Source organism: Eutrigla gurnardus (assembly GCF_963514095.1).
Source record: "Eutrigla gurnardus genome assembly, chromosome: 10".
NCBI lineage: Eukaryota > Metazoa > Chordata > Actinopteri > Perciformes > Triglidae > Eutrigla > Eutrigla gurnardus.
The window spans coordinates 28,618,299-28,636,849 of NC_139924.1; the positions used below are offsets into that span (position 1 = coordinate 28,618,299).

Here is an 18,551-nt window from a genome sequence, read left to right on the forward strand (position 1 = left end):
GCTCAAAATTTCAAGAGTCAACACAATTTCAAATTCCCAACATCACCCAGGGGCAAGCGTTACAGCGACTGAAACTGGACATAAATACATACACATAGTATGTATGTCGTGTTATTTTTCTCTGATTTGAAATTGTATTTACATTGACTGTAGTAAACAACATTTGCATATGACAATTTAACAATAAATTAATCACAAAATAAATACATAATAACTAGAAAGCAGTTTGCTCTGTTTGTAGGTGATTTTCAAACCTGAGATTTTGAAAAGTGTGTTAATGTGTAGCTTATTCAAAAGTGTGCTTCATCTCACAACCCTCCATTTTTAATTTATTTTTCATTAAACTTGTGAACTTATGGTCAGCATTTTCCCTGTGACATCAGGGACTACACATTTTTCACATTTTTTTTAATGAATCTAATAGAAATGTTGCATCTAACATGAACATAATGTTTTTACAAACTATCTTTCATACTAAACAGTTTTGATCGTAAAGTAAAAATGAGAAGAAAGACCTGAGTCAGTGCATATCATTTATTCAACACATCACAAGTAAGAAGGTCATGAATCACAACATCTTGCCTTTACAATATCTTCCTATAATTTTGGTTTATTTGTTGTTACACTAAAGACATTTGTTTTTTTCTGCTTTTTTATTACAAATTAAAGAGTTCTCTGTGGTATTTTCCCCAATAACAGTTTTTTGGAGTTTTGTTCTGGCCTGAAGATAATAATGTAACATTTTGGGAAAAAAATGCACACCAACAAACCAAAACTGGAGGCTAAAATAGCGAATATCTCCACAGCCACAGTAAACTTCCCGGGAGAGCTGACGTACGCTGGGATGAAGGTGATCCAGACGGCACAGAAGATCAGCATGCTGAAGGTGATGAGCTTGGCTTCGTTGAAGCTGCCTGGTAGCTTTCTGGCTAGAAAAGCGAGTATGAAACACAAGAGAGCGAGAAGCCCGATGTAGCCCAACACTGCCCAGAAGCCTACGGCTGATCCCAGATCACACTCCAGGATAATCTTCTCTTTATAGTACTGCATGTTCCTCATCGGGAACGGAGGGCTGATCGTCAGCCAGAGAATACAAATGACAACTTGAATGAGGGTAAAAATCAGAACGCTGAGTCTCTGCTGCACAGGACCGAACCATTTCATCACGTTGCTGACTGGAAGCGTCGCCTTGAAGGCCATCAGCACAACAATGGTTTTACCCAGAACGCAGGAGATGCAGAGAACGAAGGTGATGCTGAACGCCGTGTGTCGCAGCATGCAGGACCAGTTGGAGGGCCGGCCGATGAAGGTCAGAGAGCACAGGAAGCAAAGAGTCAGGGAGAAGAGCAGCAGGAAGCTCAGCTCCGAGTTGTTGGCTTTGACGATCGGAGTCTCTTTATGAGTCAGAAAGACGACAGATGTCAGGAGAGATAAAAACACTCCGATGCAGCCGAATCCGGTCAGAAGTGCTCCCATGATCTCTCTGTGGGAAAGGTACTCGGTCGGCTTTGGGAGACACTCATCTTTTTTTTCATTTGGCCATAACTCAGGTGGACAGATCAGACAGTCTGGAGAATCTGGGAAACATCAACAATCAAACATATCTTGTATAAATACAGCACTCTTTATGCAACACACATGAATGACTTCAATGTTGAAATTCCTCACTCACTCGTCTGATTACTTATCGTCCCCTCGGGACAGTCGAAGCAGTCAAAGCAGCACACAGGCTTGAACTTATTCATGGCCTTACGGGTCCCCGGTGGACATGGTTCTCGGCAGACAGACCTCAGCACCTGATCAGCCAAAACGCCGTGTTTAAAGCTTAATCAGGACACAAGCATTTGCATATGTGTGAGTGTGAACTGATCCCTATAGGATCAGCTACATATGAGATATCATCTCTACACTTTACCTCATCACTGTCTCCTCCCCAAACTATCTTGGCGTCATCTTGTAGTTTGAACTTTTCCGCCTCTGGGTAAGATGTGTCGTATCGACCGATGTTTACGATCTCGACGGAGCCGTCATCTTTCATCTGCCAGTTGACCAGGTCGTACTGGGCGACTGAATCTCCGTTTTCGTCAAAGAAAACCTTCGCCCCATTCTGAGTGGTGAAGTTCACGTAGTTGATGTGTTCCAACACCTGCAGACCAGGTACATTTCTTAGCAAACATAACATGCAGCCACAAGACAAACATTTCCTTTTTTTGTTGCATTTACCACAACACATAGACTGGATAAGCACTAAATACTTTGCCACCAGAACTTACGAGCTTTGGCTGAACTTGGGTCTTGTTCACGCAGGGCTTTCCTGTGGTGGGATTTGAGCCGTTCTTACATTGCAGCAGTGCGTGAAGGGCGTACGCCACCAGGTACACGGCTTTGTACACATTATTCTCAGCCCTGAAATGTGTCACGTCGGTGTAGTGGCTGGAGACGGCTCGGAGGTCCTCCGTGCCCATGCACAAAGTTGTGGTGTTCGACGGGGAGAAGCTGCAGTCGAAGAACTTCTCCCACAGAGCTTTAACAATCATACTCTGGGGTTCGTCTGAAGGCTTCAGGCTCAGTAGGAATTCCCCCAGACCGGGTATGGAGGCCCGAGGGAGGGCGAAGCCCATCGCACCCTGCAAGACGCTCTTCCTCTTGACAGAAGCCAGGTTTGCCTGCGTGATCCAAGCCTCACCGCCGAGCCATTGCTTTCCAGTTATGTTATAATTCTCAATCTTTGACAGGAATGACTTAGTGAATGACAAGGACATGAAGAGCACGACCACCTTAGACGTGGACGCCCTCAGCATCTCCACAATAGCAGCCAGCTGCTTTGGGTCGCTCTTGGAGTGAGGTACTGTGAATTCAACACATATGCCCCCTTTCTTTGCCTCCTTGGTCAACTCAGCAGTGCCCTTTTCTGAGTACGTACCCTCAGAGTGAATAATCCCAACCCAGCGCCAGTCGAAATATTTCATGAGCTGCACCAGACCGATGATCTGGAAGCGGTCACTCGGCACAGTTCTGTAGAAGGTGGGATACAGTCTTTTATCGCTCAGACAAGCACAGGTGGAAAGGTGGCTTATCTTCAAAGGGAGAGAGAAAAAGACACGGAAAATACAACAAATTGTTATTTCTTTGAATAATAAATTGGACAGTTTGCAGTGATTCTCTTCTTACCTGTGGGATGGACAGCGGGCTCAGAATGAGGTTTATGTCTTTACTCACTCCAGAGGACGAATGGCCCAGAAGAGCCTGGATCCGGTTCCCGCAGCCCTCCGCATACTCTCCGTTCACGGCCTCGACGGCGTCTCGGATCAGGTTTTCACTCCCACAGCCGTTGAACAGTCGGTAGCCCAGAGTCACTCCGGGGAGAAGCTTGGCTTCTCTGTTGATCTCCTCCACGGTGAAAATCACCGTCCTGGCAAACTTCAGCTCCCTGTCGTTCCACCTGCAAATAAACAACATATGGTGCAGATCTGCACGTAAACCACGTTTTGTACAGTTTAATACATATTTCAACCACTTACCGAATGCAATATGTGCGTGGAAACGCCTGGTAGCCATTATCGACCAACTGGCGTGTACTGGAAAAGGAGAAAACGCCTCCTATAATGAGATCGCCTTCCTTTGAGAACTCCATGAACCCAGACTGCCCGATCAACCTGCAGGTTTGGTTCTCTGACCTGGCCCTCACCAGCAAAGTGAATAAGATGATGGTGATGCGAGCCATCACAAGTCCCCCTCCCTTTTACCCGGCTCTCACCCGGGATCCGACCTTTATAGCTTTATTCTAACCGGATGAGAAGCATCAGCAGCCAATGTGAGTCTTGCTCAATCCTCGAAAGATTAGCGTGTTGTTTTTACACATCGCTGCACTTCTATGTGTCTGATCAGCTGATCGACGTGTCGGAGACAGAAGGCTCGATTCACCTAGTTTCCTGAGAATCAACATAATTACTTTAGAATTTAATACAATGTGGGTATGTGATGTGCTGTGTGTTAATTGATTTGTTGGATTAATAAATCGATGGAAATGATTTAGCATCACTCAGAAAAAGGCTTCAAGAGCTTCATAAACATGTTGAAGTGGTGAGAAGTTATCCGTCAAAGTTATCCAGAATACATTTTTTGGTCATTAGAATTTAGTTAAAATAACACATTTTGGTCAACTTCAATTCCGTGAATGCATCATTGTTTTAAAAAAAATGGATTGGTCTGCATATATAAGGCTCATTTAAAGCAAACACAGACAGACACACACACACACACACACACACACACACACACACACACACACACACACACACACACAATAATAACCTAACCATCAGGATCAATCAGGGTTCAGTGTCTTGTTCAAGGACACCTTCATTTCACACTTCTTCTCCTTTGTACTTTGGCCTGATGTATATTTATATGTTTTTAAAGTCATTAGGAAACTCTACACACACACACACACTTATAAAGATTTATTTAATCAAAATATATCTTCAATAGAGATGTGTTAAATGTATTCAGCCACAGTATGCTTGGTGTACTTGTTGATATCATGATGTCAAGTTACTATTGATGAACGCCAAAGGAGACATCTCCATTAAAAAAAGAATAATATATAATATACTTTATTATATTTTCAGAAAGTGAAAAATTAGTAGCAGAGAAAATTAATAAATATCCACAGAGGCTTATTATGGCCGTCTGCTATATTGTGTAATATTAAAAAAAAAAAACATTCACCAAGAACTCACATATAAATGTACATACACGTCAGGTTTAATTATGTTTAAGTTTCGTAAATCGACCTGTTGATCTTAATAACGAGGACATATTTCGTCGGTCCCCCTGAACTCCGGAGACATTTCACCAGCTGTACATGAACAAGCAAACTCAACACATTGACTCCAGCCATGATGGAAAGCAGCAATGTGGGAAGTGAGACGAGCAGACGGGACACGGCAGCTAACGCTGCCATCTGCCCCGAAACAGCCCAGGATGTTAGCTTCGACGCCACGCCTCCTTCAAACCAACGTTTTATCTTCTTATCAGGAGAAGAAGCCAACCACACCAACAACACGGTGACGGACAGACAGCTAAATCTCTGCTGCTGAGTGGGAGAAAACAAAGAGACGACAGTACGAGAAGCCCTGTAGATTAACACCATCTGATCGGTTCTCCCCGGGGCCCAGCAGAGGGTCACGGCGGCCCGGGAGCACCGACGGACGCTAACGGACGGAGCGAAGAAACGCAGCATCGCAGTGAAGAGCATCACCGCCGAGTCACTGACGCCATTCGGAGATGATTTTATTCTTGTCATGTAGATTCCAAACAGCAACACGGCTGCCAGGAAGTATCTGGCAGTGCGCCTGCTGGCGTCTGCAGGTCGGACACTCAACGTGGCGCCGTCTGGGCGGGGAAAAAAAAGTGCGTTATCATTGTATGGAGTCTCACTTAATCTTTAAAATCATTACTTTTTGACCCGTCCTCACGTTGGTAGGACTTGTTATTATCAACGGGAAAGAATATAATACATGAGGAATAATCCACAATGGGGAAATGTAGTTTATTGGAGAGTTTCCTCTCTCCGATAACTAATTTAATAACATCAAGAGAAATGAATTTAACTCACATTGCAATTGCATGCAAGCATAAGTAGTTCCTCTGAATTAGTCATGGAATCAAATTATACTTTTTGTTATTTAATATTTTTAAAATATGTGATCTGACAGGAGCCGACCACTACAACATGAACCCATATTTATCATGCTATAGCCAGAAAAAAGTATCAAACCAGGTCAAAATGTGTCAGAATACAGGAAACCACATCTCTGTGGAAAAACCCAGACCCCCATTAAATTGTTTAATTTTTTTTGCTTAACTTATTAAGGAAATGAAAGCATGCTTTTCTTGTAGTTTTTTTCAACATTACCTGCTTCTTTACGACAGCGTGATGGAGAGAACTTTGATGGAATCTGTTGGCAACATATGAAAGTTAGTTTGCTGCAAACACACGACACATTCATGCAAAGTGAGGTGACAATAATATCTGTGAGACGTCTCTGTATGGTTAGTATAATATAAATATTATAATATCTTCATATTTGCTCACAGCAGGTTTCTCACAGCATCCATATCTGACATTATTTAAAAATGTATCCCCTATTTTTGTAAGCTTCATTACATACATTTATGTTTTGTATTATGGTATTAATACATTTAGCTATTTTGTTTCACATTGTGTCACGTTATATTCTTTTCGTTATTGTTATTTAATTTTTCTCTTTTATTTATATGAATTATTCAGTATTTTACTCCTGTTACACTCACAATATCTGTAAAATCTCTACTGTTTGTTTTGTTCTTGTACCAATAATAAAAAAGAAATAAAAAGGTTCAGTGTTTGTGTTCAGCTGGGATGAGCAGATGGCCGATCTGGAGAGTCGGAGGCAGAATTAAAACATCATGAACAAACCTGCCGGAAGCAGACGCTGCAACACTTTGGATCTTCTGAGGACATTGAGCTCGCTCGGCTCTCACACAGGACGAAGATACAAAATTCCAGAAACGCAGGTCCAAGGTCTCCGGACAGGAAGCCTCGCAGGATTTTGAATTTGAGGTTGCAGTCGTTAAAGGTGCAGATGCAACGCTTTGTTTCCCAGCGACCCGTCAGAATGACAGTATATCTCAGGAGGACAGACAAACGACTGATACTTCTGTTGTTCAGGTGTGTGCTGTGATTATCGGTCTGTGTCTGCGTGAAGGAAAATGACAGGAAAACACACAAGATCATTTCATAAAACATCAGGAACACTGTTGAACACACAAGAAAGCAACTAAATTCAGATTTGAAACAACGTGTCATGATGATGAACATGATTCCTGCTCTCACCTCCACTGTACGTAGCAGCCGGTCGTCGGTCTCAGAGAGGAAGCTCACCAACGGCTGCTGGAACCTGCAGACTCGCCTGTCTGGCTTCACGCCTTCATTAGAGCTCATGCATCCTCCGTTAACCCCGGCCTGTTTGAAAATCCTCTCTGTTTCATGAGATCTAAACACGTGGAGGGAAAACATGTCATCTCATGATCACAAACATCACAAATTCATCAGCTGCAGTCGCATTAATCACCATCTGTAACCACACATGAGCTAATCTGACAATTCAATTGTACAAATCTAACAGCATGGAAAGCATAATGACCCAACTGAGAGACTTAATTACAGTAAGAGGGACTTAAAATTGTAATTGACTTGTATAAAAGCTCCTCGAGAGAGACGGTCTAATTGTGTTTGGAGGTGTTTAGGCCGCCATCGTTCAGACAGGTTCCCCACTGAGGAGGTCATAAAATTACAAGATAATTGCTGATGAATCTGTGGGAAATTGGGCCTCCAGGTCCTCCATTCCAGGTCCTCGACAAGACAAAGAAAAAATCAAGTCAATGAGCAAGATAGAAGAGAAAAGACTTCAGCTTTGCAACAATATACTCGCCTCGCCTCGCCATCACTGCCACGCTGACTGACCTCAGTGCAGCAGTCCGGTCGGAGCCGTGTACCGGATGACACCGCCCAAGCAAAGAAGAGTGTCAAGAGGACGAACGCCACGCTTGTCATCTCAAGAAGCTCGCCGGCGGCGGTCGGGCATTCTCACAGAGACATGTTTTATAGCTTCCTCGGATGTAGGAGGCGACTCCGAGGTCCCGTCTCAGAGGTACATGCAAATACACAAGACCTGAATCGGACTAGAATACACATGGGTCCACGTTTCCTAACGATCAGTCTTCAGTTTAAGTGTTCACAGAGATCGACTTGTTTGACTTTTTTACAGCCGGCACTAAATCAAATCAAATAAATCATGTCAGACACACAATTTATGAGACTTTAGTTAAAGATGCTTGATTTGCACTGCACGGCTCACAACTTGGTGACGGCTGAGCTGGCGGCTCGTAGCTAATGGTGCTAACAGTGCAAACAACAGCAACAGAGGTGATGCTTCTTTAATGACGTCCATCCACTTCTTAGTCTATGAACACACAGAGGGAGAGAGAATACCTGTTCAGGTAGATTTTACTCCACTTTCCTTTAACAAAGTAGTTTTTTAATCACATAGAATATTTAATTGGTTAACGATCTTGGTGAGGAGAGCTGGCTCAGTGGTGGGCACAGAGCTGGACTCTCTGGTGACAGTGGCAGAGAGAAGGACCCTGGACAAACTGCTGTCCATACTGGACAACACCCACCACCCTCTGCACAACACCTTCATCAGGCAGAGAAGTGTGTTCAGTGGTAGACTGCTGTCCCAATCCTGCTCCACCAACAGACTTAAGAACTCTTTCGTCGCCCTGGCCATCAGACTATACAACAGCTCTCAGTGATGGCAGGAGGAGGCACAATAGACAATGGACACTTGGTCACTTTATAGTTGTAATATAGTTTATAGTTGTGTAAAATAAAACATTTTATTTCTAGTCACTTTCTATTTGATATAGCTTTTGTATAGTTTCTAATGTATGTTTAATTTAATTTATTGCTACTGGATGCTTGAATTTCCTTCGGGATCAATAAAGTATCTATCTATCTATCTATCTATCTATCTATCTATCTATCTATCTATCTATCTATCTATCTATCTATCTATCTATCTATCTATCTTGTGTCTGACAGAGATCCTGGCTTGTTAAAACACAAGCAGGAAGTGATGAATCAATAGAACTTTCAGCGTCTGCTCAGTCAGAGTTTAGCCGAGTGGTAAATTTATAATTTACACGCGTCACATCTAATTCCACTATGTAAAAAGTATTAAATGCTTAAAAAAAAAACCCTACTTGTGCCACAATCTGATGCTGTTGCAAACAAACTCTAAAAAAGGACCTGCTCAAATTTGTATTTAATTTATTTAAAATGTAATTTAATAAAGACAAATTGAGAACTGAAAATCTATTATAACCTCTGGAATATTTTGCTGATATAATATTGTGGTTATTTCATTTATTAAAGGATCATAGGATGTTAATAAATAATATGTGTACTCGTGCACTGGTGTGTAATAAGAAACAACACATGTTGGTGAGTGGGAATACTCAAATAATTATGCAATGCAAATTTCAAGTTTATTGATTCATGATGTGTTACATGTAATAAACATCTTTAATATTAGGAGTAGTCGTATTTCATGAAGAAATATATGTTCTTTGACATAAGGGAAACAACCATGATGATAGAACTTTAATAGATAGCAAGTAATTCATAAAGAAAACAAAATAAGGCAAAAGAAAGGAATCCCAACAATATAAAATTAACATTGAATAATTTTGTTTTGCCTTTTGGTATTTTGTTCTGGTCTTGGTAAAATTACATAACATTTAGGGATAAAAATGTAGAAAAGAAGTGAATAACTTGAAGTCAGTATAGCAAATATCTCCACTAATATTCTCTTTATAGCATTTCATATTTTTTAATTACAGAGTAAAAGAAAAAACTACAAAACGAGGGATTTGTGAAAGAGTTAATAACGTATCTCACTATTAAGCGTCTTTCCCATCAGGTGTCTCTTGGTGTTCTGCTCAGGTCTGAACACAATGATGTAACATTTGGGCAGAAAGATGCAGAACAGAAGTCCGTAACTCGAAGCCAGAATGGCGAAGATCTCCACGGCGACGGTGAACTTCCCCGGAGAGCTGACGTACGCTGGGATGAAGGTGATCCAGACGGCGCAGAAGATCAACATGCTGAAGGTGATGAACTTTGCCTCGTTGAAGTTATCGGGCAGCTTTCTGGCTAGAAAAGCGAGAACGAAACACAACAGGGCTAGAAGTCCTATGTACCCTAACACGGCCCAGAAGCCTACAGCTGATCCAAGATCACACTCCAGGATGATTCTGTCCTTATGGAGCAACATGTTACTGACAGGAAACGGAGGGCTGATCGCCAGCCAGAGAACGCAGATAACAACCTGCACGAGGGTGAAAGCCAGAACGCTGAGTCTCTGCTGTGCAGGACCGAACCATTTCATCACGTTGCTACCGGGAAGTCTGGCCCTGAAGGCCATCAGCACCACGATGGTTTTACCCAGAACGCAGGAGATGCAGAGGACGAAGGTGACGCCGAACGCCGTGTGTCGCAGCATGCAGGACCAGTCGGAGGGCCGGCCGATGAAGGTCAGAGAGCACAGGAAGCACAGAGTCAGGGAGAAGAGCAGCAGGAAGCTCAGCTCCGAGTTGTTGGCCCGCACGACAGGCGTTTCCCGGAAGTGAAAGAACACTAACATGACTATAGTGGTCAAAACAATGCCCATCAAACAGAACAACGTCAACACGACGCCCATGATCTCCGTATATGACAAAAAGTCCACTTCCTTGGAGATGCATGTGTCTCCTCGGGCATTCGACCAATAATCAACAGGACATTTGAAGCACGTCACAGAGTCTGTTTTTAAAAAGGAGACAGAAACATCGGTTAGGGCCAAATGCTGATCACAGAAAGACATTTGTGTTTCTCATGAATCAAACCTGTAGCATTGCTTATTTCTCCCTCTGCACACGGCACACAGTCATAACAGCAGACAGGTTTTCCTTTATGCAGGACTTTGCGTTTTCCCGCGGTGCAGCTCTCACTGCACACGGACGCCGGTACCTGAATATGTGGAGCGGTCATCTGGTCACATGCTCGCCGGTTAATGTTAAACATTATGCAGTACTATATTACAACCAACAACCCAGAAATGTGAGAACAAAGCGACGTGAATGTGTACCGTGAGACTCTCTCCTCCCCACACTATCTGCACGCCGTTCATTTTGAACTGGCGCCCGCGGAGCAGAGTGCCGTCAAAGAGCCCGACCGCGGCGACCTGCATCGTCCCAGAGGTCACGCGCTGCACGTTCACGAGTTCATATCGGGCCGGCGGATCTCCGTTCTGGTCGAAAGTCACTTGTTCGCCCTGATCGGTCGTGAAGTTGACGTTCTGTAAGTAATGCAGCATCTGTGGGACGAGGAGAGATGTCCTTAAACACTTTGTGGCACAAATAATTATTACAAATGATTTCTTGCTCACCTGCCAGGGTCGGATGTGTTTGGTGTCAGCACAGCTCTTGTTGCCGAAAGGGCCCCTCCCCTCCCTACACGACACCAGGCTGTGGAGGGCGTGAGCCACCGTGTACACCGACTTGTACACGTTGTTGGTGAATCTGAGCTCAGACACATCCGTGAAATACGACTGGACGTCCTGCAGGCTCTCCTCGCCGCTGCACGGCGTCCTCCATGCATCTGCAGAGTCGTTCAGAGAGCAGTTGAAGGTGTCTTCCCAGAAGTCTCTGACAAACCGGCTGTCAGGGAACTGCAAGGGGTGCAGCCGCCTCAGGTGATCCTCCAGACCCGGGATCTGGGCTCTGCTCACGGCAAAGCCCAGCGAGCCCACCAGAACGCCGTGGCCCTCACTGTCGGTCAGAGAGTGATCCGTGATCCAGGCGTCGCTGCCCACCAGCTGTAGGCCTGTAATGTTCTGCCTGAACAGCTCGGCCGCCAGAACCTTCACCTCTCTGTGGGACATGAAGGCCACCAGGACCTTAGACGTGGACTTCTTCACAGTTTCCACAACTCGTTTCAACTCACTAAGAGGACCCGTTTGCTCAAACGCCCGGTAGTACTCAACGCACACCCCGTTTTCCTGCGCGGCTCTGATAAATGCCGCGATCCCATCGACGCCATAGCGGTTCTTGTTACTTACAGCCCCAACCCAGGTCCAGCCAAAGTGCTTGACCAGCTTGGCCAGGGCTCTGCTCTGGTGCAGGTCACTGGGAATGGTCCGGAAGAAGGACGGGAACTCCTCCCGGTTGCTGAGACATGCACAGGTTGCAAAGTGGCTGAGCTGTGCAGAAATGTAGACAGAACAAGAACATGTCAAATCTGTGCAAAATCAGAAAGAAGCTGTTTGAAATCAAGCATTAAACATATGCAAGATTGTGACAGGGATTTAGAAACATCATCTTTTGTAAAATATGCACCACGGGTATCCGGAACCTCCCTAACATCCGAGCCAGTCCCACCGTGGGCGCTGAGCCGGAGTGGCCGAGCACAGCCAGTGCCGTGTCAGCCTTCGTGCAGTTCCTCTCATCGATGACCTCCCTCCGCCCGTTGGCCAAGTCCAGAGCCGACTTCATGATGTTGGTCATCCCACAGGAGTTGTATATCTTGTAACCCATCGTGTGGTTCGGAAGAATGGCGGGATTTTTATTTATCTCCTCTATCGCGAAGATCATGGTCTGGGCAAATTTGAATTCCCTTAGATTGATGCTGGAAATAAAGCACATTTTATTTAAAAGATTTGAGTTGCACAAAAATGAGAAAATCACATAATAAAACATACGTACTTGAGGCACGTTGGAGGATCTGGTGCGGTCTGAAACGTGGGCTTGTTGCCTCTGTAGCCAGTGCGGAAGGTGAAGATGCCACCCGAGACAAAGTCTCCGGGTCTGGTGAGCTCGGGCGGTTGAGTCCGCCCCTGCAGCTGGCACACCGGCGTCCCCCTTCTGCTCAAGAGGACCAGGAGGACCAGCTCCAGCAGAGGCATGGCTTCACTCTGCAGACTGGCCCCTGTGACACTCGTGGCCCTTTATACACTACCTGGGCCTCCGTACTCCACCGTGATCAAACCCACGGACCCGTGAGCCGAATGTCCCCACGGACGCAGGACAGACGGTGTTTCCTGCACAGAAACGGAAGCAAACATATTTTTTTATATTTTTGCACTGTCAAATTGTACATGTTATTATTAAAATGCGGTGTTTTTCTGACTGCATATGTATATAGTGTCTTTTTCATTTTATGGTAATTTGTGTATTCTTTGGAATTATTGTGCACACTGAACTTGTATGTGAAAACGTACTTGGCAATAAACTCCTTTGTTATTCTGATTCTTTCTGATTTCATCCATCCCAGGTTTTATTTATTGTATTTTCTTTTATTTTTGTATTTTTTTTGGTTTGTTGGGATATCTCGCTATGGCAGAAGGTTGTCATGACTTAGGTTCAGTTTTTTTAATTATTTCCTATCATTGTGAAAAGGCTTTTTTTTTTAATTTTTACTATTTTCTCATGTAATTTCAATTTCAACATTTGTCTTTAGGTTCCCATTTTGATGTTGACTCTATTATACTATACATTATAAACATACTTATGTGAATCTGCGTATAGTGCTATATAATCATAAATATAAGCAGTCGTGCATATTAAAAAGGCTTAATAACAATCATAACACACTATAAAGCATTTTCTGATTTATAAGATCTGGTCTCATAATACTTAATAATTAATTGTTGTAATGCATTATCTTTTTATTGCATTATAATCATGTTCATAATACATTTTACATTTTGGTCTTTTAATAATGAATTTATTTATTTGAGGGACAAGCAATTATGAAGTTTTATATTTGACCATGTAAGTCATTACAAAATGCTTCATAATGTGTTTTAGTGCACAAATCTATAATCACACAGATGAATGTGTCTTTTTGCAAATATTCTCTCTATGAGTGTTTTGTATATCTTTATGAATCCATTTGTGTCGGTCATTAGTACGATGAACCAGTTTCACCGTGAACCAAACAGAGAAATGATTTAAAATCAACTGATGATGAATTTATTTGTGTCATCAACAAAAACATCCTGCAGGATTTCACTGCTATTATCCAACTATTTCACATTAATCATTCAGTTGTTGGAGGTAAAGCTGAATGATTCTTTTTACTCATTATTTAAAAGAGGGAAATGTTTGAATTTCATGCAGGTCTGTCATATTGTACCTGCAGTTAGAATAAACAGGGAGTGATATATGATGACATATTCATTTATTATTTAACTATTTAAAATACAACATTAACTTTATTTTGCGGGCTCGATCTAAGGAGGGAAAATGAAAGATCAAAACAATCTCTTAATTGATTAACAACGTGACACTGACATGTTGTGACCAGGATGTTCATTAGCTGGAGGCAACATGTCACCTGTTGTTGCTGTTGTGTTGAAAGAATGAATTTTAATCTCTTGTGTCTTTGTGGGAGTTTCCCACCGGAGCCGAGCCGCCGGCTAATAATCCCACAACAGATGGGAACTTAGTTATCTACCACTGTTGTTGTTGTTTATGTGTAACCTGTCAGTATTGCATCATCATCATCAATCTTATTTTGATTTACTTCTCCTTCACATGAACTTTCACATGAAAACTTTTATTCATTTGCTTTCGATATTTATTTAAGAAAATTTCAACAAAACTGAAAAGAATTTGAGAGGAATGCAGTTATGAATTTTTTTTAATGGTGTAACTTGAATTATTCTGATAACAATACAATTTAGGTTCTTTAATCCTCAGTATGGACATGTAGAATGATTAATAACTCTTTCAACTTGTATATATGTGAGAAAACTTTAATCAGATTGCATCTTATTACAAAATTGAGAAATGGAAATTATTAAATTGACGTGAAGAACAAGACTTGCAAATTTTAGACAAACTGTAATTCTCTTAAAAAGGGGTTCACATATTCTGTTTAAGTCCTTTATACAGCAGGTTCATTGTATTTGTATAGAAGCGATATTTATGTTTACATACTATGATATATTTTTATATACTTTATCCTTTTCTGAGAGATCCATCAAATATTTACTATTAAATGAAATGATGAATGAGAGGAACATGAACATTTGATGCTGGAGATGAAGGGTGGGATCGGTAGTATGAAGAGAACTACACAGTTTGTTATTATTATATTAAACATGATATTTATTAGGGCTACACGGTGGTGTAGTGGGTAGCACTCTCGCCTCACAGCAAGAGGGTCGGCCCGGGTTCCTTCTGTGTGGAGTTTGCATGTTCTCCCCGTGTTAGCGTGGGTTCTCTCCGGGTTCTCTGGCTTCCTCCCACAGTCCAAAGACATGCAGGATGGGGATAGGTTCATTGATGACTCTAAATTGCCCGTAGGTGTGAATGTGAGTGTGATGGTTGTTTGTCTCTACATGTTGGCCCTGTGATAGACTGGCCTCCTGTCCAGGGTGTACCCTGCCTTCGCCCAATGACAGCTAGGATCGGCTCCAGCCCCCCCGCGACCCTGAATACAGGATAAGCGGTAGACAATGGATAGATGGATGGATGATATTTATTAAAACAGTTTGTGGACTTTTGACTCCTGCAGCAAGAAACCATGGAGGTCTCATGATTACAAGCAACTTGAGGCTTTTCTGTAGTTTGACCACCAGTGTGCAGCAGAGCAGTGTTCTATATACTGTGAATGTGATGAGGATGTTTGGTTGTATATATAGCAAGAAAATGCTGCTACTGCAAAACTAGATTCAGGACTCGGGGACCACAAGATCACCTGCAGACATAATAGCTGACCCAGCATGGGTCCAAATGGAGCCGAAACCCTTTAAAGTGATCACAAATCAATGTACTTTTAAATCACAGATTACATTTCGGTTGTTAATAACGTATCTCACTATTAAGCGTCTTTCCCATCAGGTGTCTCTTGGTGTTCTGCTCAGGTCTGAACACAATGATGTAACATTTGGGCAGAAATATGCAGAACAGAAGTCCGTAACTCGAAGCCAGAATGGCGAAGATCTCCACGGCGACGGTGAACTTCCCCGGAGAGCTGACGTACGCTGGGATGAAGGTGATCCAGACGGCGCAGAAGATCAACATGCTGAAGGTGATGAATTTAGCCTCGTTGAAGTTATCGGGCAGCTTTCTGGCCAAAAAAGCGAGAATGAAACACAACAGGGCTAGAAGTCCTATGTACCCTAACACGGCCCAGAAGCCTACAGCTGATCCCAGATCACACTCCAGGATGATTCTGTCCTTATGGAGCAACATGTTACTGACAGGAAACGGAGGGCTGATCGCCAGCCAGAGAACGCAGATCACAACCTGCACGAGGGTGAAAGCCAGAACGCTGAGTCTCTGCTGTGCAGGACCGAACCATTTCATCACGTTGCTACCGGGAAGTCTGGCCCTGAAGGCCATCAGCACCACAATGGTTTTACCCAGAACGCAGGAGATGCAGAGGACGAAGGTGACGCCGAATGCCGTGTGTCGCAGCATGCAGGACCAGCTGGAGGGCCGGCCGATGAAGGTCAGAGAGCACAGGAAGCACAGAGTCAGGGAGAAGAGCAGCAGGAAGCTCAGCTCCGAGTTGTTGGCCCGGACGACGGGCGTTTCCTTGTGGCCGAAGAAGACAAGTGTCGTGAGCGTTGTCAAACAAACTCCGAGCAGAGAGAACGAGGCCAGCAGCACTCCCAGGATCTCATCATACCCTAAAAACTCTGTTGCTTTGTGGACGCAGGCGTCTCGCTGCTTGTTGGACCAGAATGCTGGAGGACATTTCATACAGTGGATTGAATCTGCAAAATGTAACACAATACAGAGAAATATCCTGATCTGCTGTTCCCTTTATGTCATTATGTGTAATATTTGATTGCATTTCAAACAGGGATAATGCTGTCACATTGTTTGTTTACCCGTTGAATTATTGACCTCGCCTGCTGGACAGGGGACGCAGTTAAAGCAGCAGACCGGTTTTCCTTTCTGCAGGACCTTACGGGTTCCTGGGAGGCAGCTCTCACTGCAGACGGACACAGGAACCTCCTACGGTCCACAAACACAATCACATACAAAACATAAAACTCAGCATCCACATCAAGGTTTTCAGTGAACAGGCAGTGTGCTGTACCTCCGTGAGCCGGTTCCCCCAGACCACCGGGACCTGGTTCATGATGAGCTGATGAATCTCTGGAAGCGAAGCGTCATAAACGCCGACCGTCACGCCTTCCACGCTTCCTGTATTCATCATTTGTAGATTTACAAGTTCGTATCTCGCCGGCAAGTCTCCATTGCCGTCAAAGTAAACCATCTCTCCTTCCTCGGTGGTGAAATTCACCGTGGGGAGATATTGCAGCACCTGGTGAATAAACAACAGAGAGGTTAAGAGGGCGGATTGCTGCTGATTTGACTTCACTGACGCGTCCTCACCTGCCAGGGTTCGATGCGTTTGGCATCAGCGCAGCTCCCGTTTGCAAACGGCCCTCGACCTTCCTCACACGTGATCATGTCGTGGAGGGCGTGAGCCACTGCGTACACTGACTTGTACACGTTGTTGGTGAATCTGAGCTCGGACACGTCGGTGAATGGTGACTGGACGTCCTGCAGGCTCTCCTCGCCGCTGCACGGTGTCCTCCATGCGTCTGCGGAGTCGTTCAGAGAGCAGTCGAAGGTGTCTTCCCAGAAGTCTCTGACGAACCGGCTGTCAGGGAACTGCGAGGGGTGCAGCTGCCTCAGGTGATCCTCCAGACCCGGGATCTGGGCCTTGCTCACGGCGAAGCCCAGCGAGCCCACCAGGATGCCGTGGCCCTTGGCGTCAGTCAGAGAGTGGTCCGTGATCCAGGCATCGCTGCCCACCAGCTGCAGACCCGTAACGTTCTGCCTGAACAGCTCGTCTGCGAGCAACTTAATCTCCCTGTGAGACATGAAAGCCACGACCACTCTGGAGGTGGCATGCCTTATCACCTCTGTTATTCTCTGCAGCCTGTCAGGTGGATCCGAGGACGAAAACACTTCAGAATACTCGATGCACACGCCGTATTCGTGTGCAGCTCGGGTGAGCGCCGCCATGCCGTGGAGGCCGTATTCGTTGTCCACGGCCAGCGCCCCGATCCAGGTCCAACCAAAGTGCTTAACCAGCTTCGCCAGTGCTCGGCTCTGGTAGTAGTCACTGGGAATAGTTCTGAAAAATGTGGGAAACTCTTTCCTGTTGCTCAGACAGGTACATGTGGCGAAATGGCTGATCTGTAGTCAAACACACAAATATCAGACGACAGAGCAAACACACAGTTTGAACATTGTAATAACTTAGGTAACACTTCCCACCGACTTACCACAGAGACACGAAACCTTCCAACAACTTGTGCAAAAGCGATAGTTGGTCTGGAGCCCGAATGTCCCAGGATGGCCTGAACCGTCTCGGACCGGGTGCAGTTGTCGTCTGCGCTGCTCAGCAGCGCCAGAGCTGCTCTTAGGACGTCCATCGTCCCACAGTTGTCGTAGATCTTGTAGCCGAGTTTAACATCAGGGAGCAAGTCGGGACTCTTGTTTATCTCGTTTATGGCAAATATCGCCGCTTGAGCAAATTTGAACTCTCTGAAGTTGAAGCTGGTGAGATGAAAGATAGAATGAGATCATGTGTTCATGTTAATGTCTAAGATACAATACGAAATACACACTTTAGAATATACAGTACACATACTTTTTGCATTTTCGTAATTCTGGAAATGTCTGAAACGTGTCAACTACGTAATCCTGCGCCGTGCGAAATGAGAAGATGCCTCCGATGACGAGGTCGCCATCTTGGGCCAGTTCAGGCAGTAGTGCTGAGCCTCGCCGTCGGCACACGCCGTTGCCCTTCATCACAAGCAGAACCAGGAAGAGGAGCAGCAGCAGCAGCTTCGACAGTGGCATCGCTCTGCTCGGCTCTGCAGGCCTAGCAAATAGTAGCTCCGCAGCTCAGGACAGGGTTTTTATAC

At 44.4% G+C, this 18,551-nt stretch overlaps 3 protein-coding genes across 3 annotated transcripts; all 3 read right to left on the reverse strand.

Annotated features, from left to right (window-relative positions):
• Nucleotides 1-663: 663 nt before the first annotated feature.
• Nucleotides 664-3,724, reverse strand: LOC311019742 (extracellular calcium-sensing receptor-like; the record flags this gene model as incomplete). Its single annotated transcript, XM_084019312.1, has 6 exons — nt 664-1,577; nt 1,673-1,796; nt 1,916-2,146; nt 2,274-3,077; nt 3,172-3,442; nt 3,522-3,724. 6 exons carry the CDS (start codon nt 3,722-3,724, stop codon nt 664-666), a joined length of 2,547 nt encoding a protein of 848 aa, XP_083875438.1.
• Nucleotides 3,725-9,491: 5,767 nt separating this feature from the next.
• LOC311019879 (extracellular calcium-sensing receptor-like) lies at nt 9,492-12,264 on the reverse strand (the record flags this gene model as incomplete). Its single annotated transcript, XM_084019508.1, has 5 exons — nt 11,986-12,264; nt 11,037-11,849; nt 10,737-10,964; nt 10,495-10,618; nt 9,492-10,411 (listed from the first exon to the last, which is right to left on the reverse strand). The coding sequence occupies exons 1-5, from the start codon at nt 12,238-12,240 to the stop codon at nt 9,492-9,494; spliced, it is 2,340 nt and encodes a 779-aa protein (XP_083875634.1). The 5' UTR covers nt 12,241-12,264.
• A 3,192-nt stretch (nt 12,265-15,456) lies between these two features.
• LOC311019743 (extracellular calcium-sensing receptor-like) lies at nt 15,457-18,486 on the reverse strand (the record flags this gene model as incomplete). Its single annotated transcript, XM_084019313.1, has 6 exons — nt 15,457-16,376; nt 16,494-16,620; nt 16,706-16,933; nt 17,005-17,817; nt 17,907-18,180; nt 18,275-18,486. The coding sequence occupies 6 exons, from the start codon at nt 18,484-18,486 to the stop codon at nt 15,457-15,459; spliced, it is 2,574 nt and encodes an 857-aa protein (XP_083875439.1).
• Between the last annotated feature and the right edge of the window lie 65 nt (nt 18,487-18,551).